At 36.0% G+C, this 2,121-nt stretch overlaps 1 protein-coding gene across 1 annotated transcript in view; it reads right to left on the bottom strand.

Annotated features, from left to right (window-relative positions):
• Positions 1-697: 697 nt before the first annotated feature.
• LOC112500489 (procardosin-A-like) overlaps positions 698-2,121 on the bottom strand; it is a 6,701-nt gene continuing 5,277 nt past the window's right edge. Inside the window, exons 9-10 of the mRNA XM_025103982.1 lie at positions 1,691-1,776; positions 698-782 (exon numbers count right to left, since the gene is read on the bottom strand). Of these exons, the coding sequence (XP_024959750.1) occupies positions 698-782; positions 1,691-1,776 (171 nt within the window). The remainder of the gene's footprint in view (positions 783-1,690; positions 1,777-2,121) is intronic.

The following is a 2,121-nucleotide window of genomic DNA, read 5'->3' as shown; positions in this document are numbered from 1 at the left end:
AAGTAAATTGTTGCATAGGATACGTTTTGATGGAATACAATCTTACCCAATAAAATAAATCATAGTGTTGACTTCTAATGTTAAGTACTTACTGGGTAAGTATTTAGGTAAACGGCCCCTAATTAAGAAGTTATTAAAAGAATGCCCCTCTATATATGATCAATATATACATATAGCGGAATGTTTAAGAAGGCTAATTATCGTGAGAATATAATATTAAATTATAGGTTATGTGTGAATCATTGAAAAAATCAATTTGAAGATGTATATCTAAACTTATATGAATAATCTTCAAATAGATTAATTTTTGGATTTTTTCAATAGTTCACAACTTCGGGTTGGATTGGACGGGTTGACGGTTTTGTCGGTTTTTTGTGCACACCTACCTTCAATGATAATATTTTCATTATACTGTAATGTTTTCGGTACTTATATTCTCAATTTCGACCTTTGACAACTGATTTTCTAAATTTAAGAGGCGGATTGAATGACAATGGAGCCGATAGTTGTGTCACGCATAAGGAAAAGAGCAAAACAACATCAGCTTTCATCAGATACCGACAAATTTAGGGTAATAAAAACGTCATAAATTTATTGGACCATTTTATTCCGGTAGGATGGGAATTCACAAAAACACAGATTTAGCATAAACAGAGTAAAACCGACTGGCAGAAGGATGATCATCGCATATCATATCTCAAGCTGCTTCTGCAAATCCAACTAGTAAATTGCCATAATCAAACACCGTGTGATATGGACGCATGAAAACATCTCCGAGGATCCTGCATTAAAATACCCACAATACTAAGCATAAAAAGATCGTCTAAAAAATTACTATATAATTTCTGATCGGAAGCACAAGTGTAGTTTTAGATTTTATTATGTTAGGAGGGTAAATTTGTTGGTGATTTTAGTGTGATTGTGATTTATATGGGATCGATCAACCTAGTGATAAGGCAAACATAAGTGAGTTAAGAGGTGTGGAATGCACACTCACAAATGTTGCCTCTTATCACCTTAAATCGCTCTAAGGCGGGAGTCACTCCCAGGTCCTAGGGGCAGTGCCCTTGGCGGTGGTCCCGCTAACCATTCAGCGGGCGGGGTCGACAGAGGCCGCCCTTGAGACCTGAGACCTCTGCAAATTTTAAGAAGAGATTTGCTTAAGAATTTTAAGTTCTGGGACGTTTTGAACATATTTCAGAAGGTGGGGAACCTTCTATAAATAATGTCAAAACTTGGTGAAAATGACCAAGTGTAGTTCAGAAGCATGTGTACTCAGAGCCTCTGATCTTGGTGATCAAAGTTTTTGGACGCTCTCTGGCCCACAGAGCCTCTAGATTTCTTTTGACGTTGCTTCTGACTCAGAGAAGTTGTAAAACTGTCTTCTAATCTTATCTGTTAACGGTAAAAAATGTTGTGCACTTATGTCTTGACCGTTTTAACCGTCTGTAACTGTCGATCTCTCATATAAATATGTGAACAAGAATCCAGGTATATATAAGGAATATATCTTACAGTCTTAAAGATCAGAGTATTCATTTGGATTTTCACTATACTAATTTCTTGATACCCTATACAATAAGGGTCAAATTATTGTATTCGGAAAGGTCCTAATAGAGAACATGTAGTAAAATAATGTTTTAAAACATGGGTAAAAAAAGGTTTTTACTGAAGTAGAATAGATAATTACCACAGAGGTCCAAGAAGAGTTGCATCCATCGCAGTGAATCCACTGATGCATTGTGTTGCTTCTCCCTTACCGACTTTCAAGATGTACTGATCAATTTCGTAGTTGGTTTCCAAGATAAAATATTAATTCAGATTATCTATTAAATTCTTTCATAGTCGTTTACAAACATAAATTGGATAAATGCTAATCAGGTAAAAAAACTAAGAGAAGAGTACGAATTGGCACTAATCATTGATAGAGTAAAGGGGCGTTTACCAAACCCTACCCGGTACCGACAAAAGTCAGCACCCTTACTTATCTTATCGGATAACATTACTAAGCCATCAAAATGAATTGCTGGTAAGTGTTTGTCACCCGTTAAGCATGTATCGAGTAAGAGTCACCACCCTCACTTACCATGTAAGACTCTCGATTCTTACCTTCATTCTTAC

The sequence above is a fragment of the Cynara cardunculus genome, assembly GCF_001531365.2.
Source record: "Cynara cardunculus var. scolymus isolate 2C chromosome LG 17, CcrdV1, whole genome shotgun sequence".
Taxonomy (NCBI): Eukaryota; Viridiplantae; Streptophyta; class Magnoliopsida; order Asterales; family Asteraceae; genus Cynara; species Cynara cardunculus.
The sequence above is the reverse complement of the archived record's forward strand: the minus strand, read 5'-3'. Positions and strand labels throughout refer to the sequence as shown.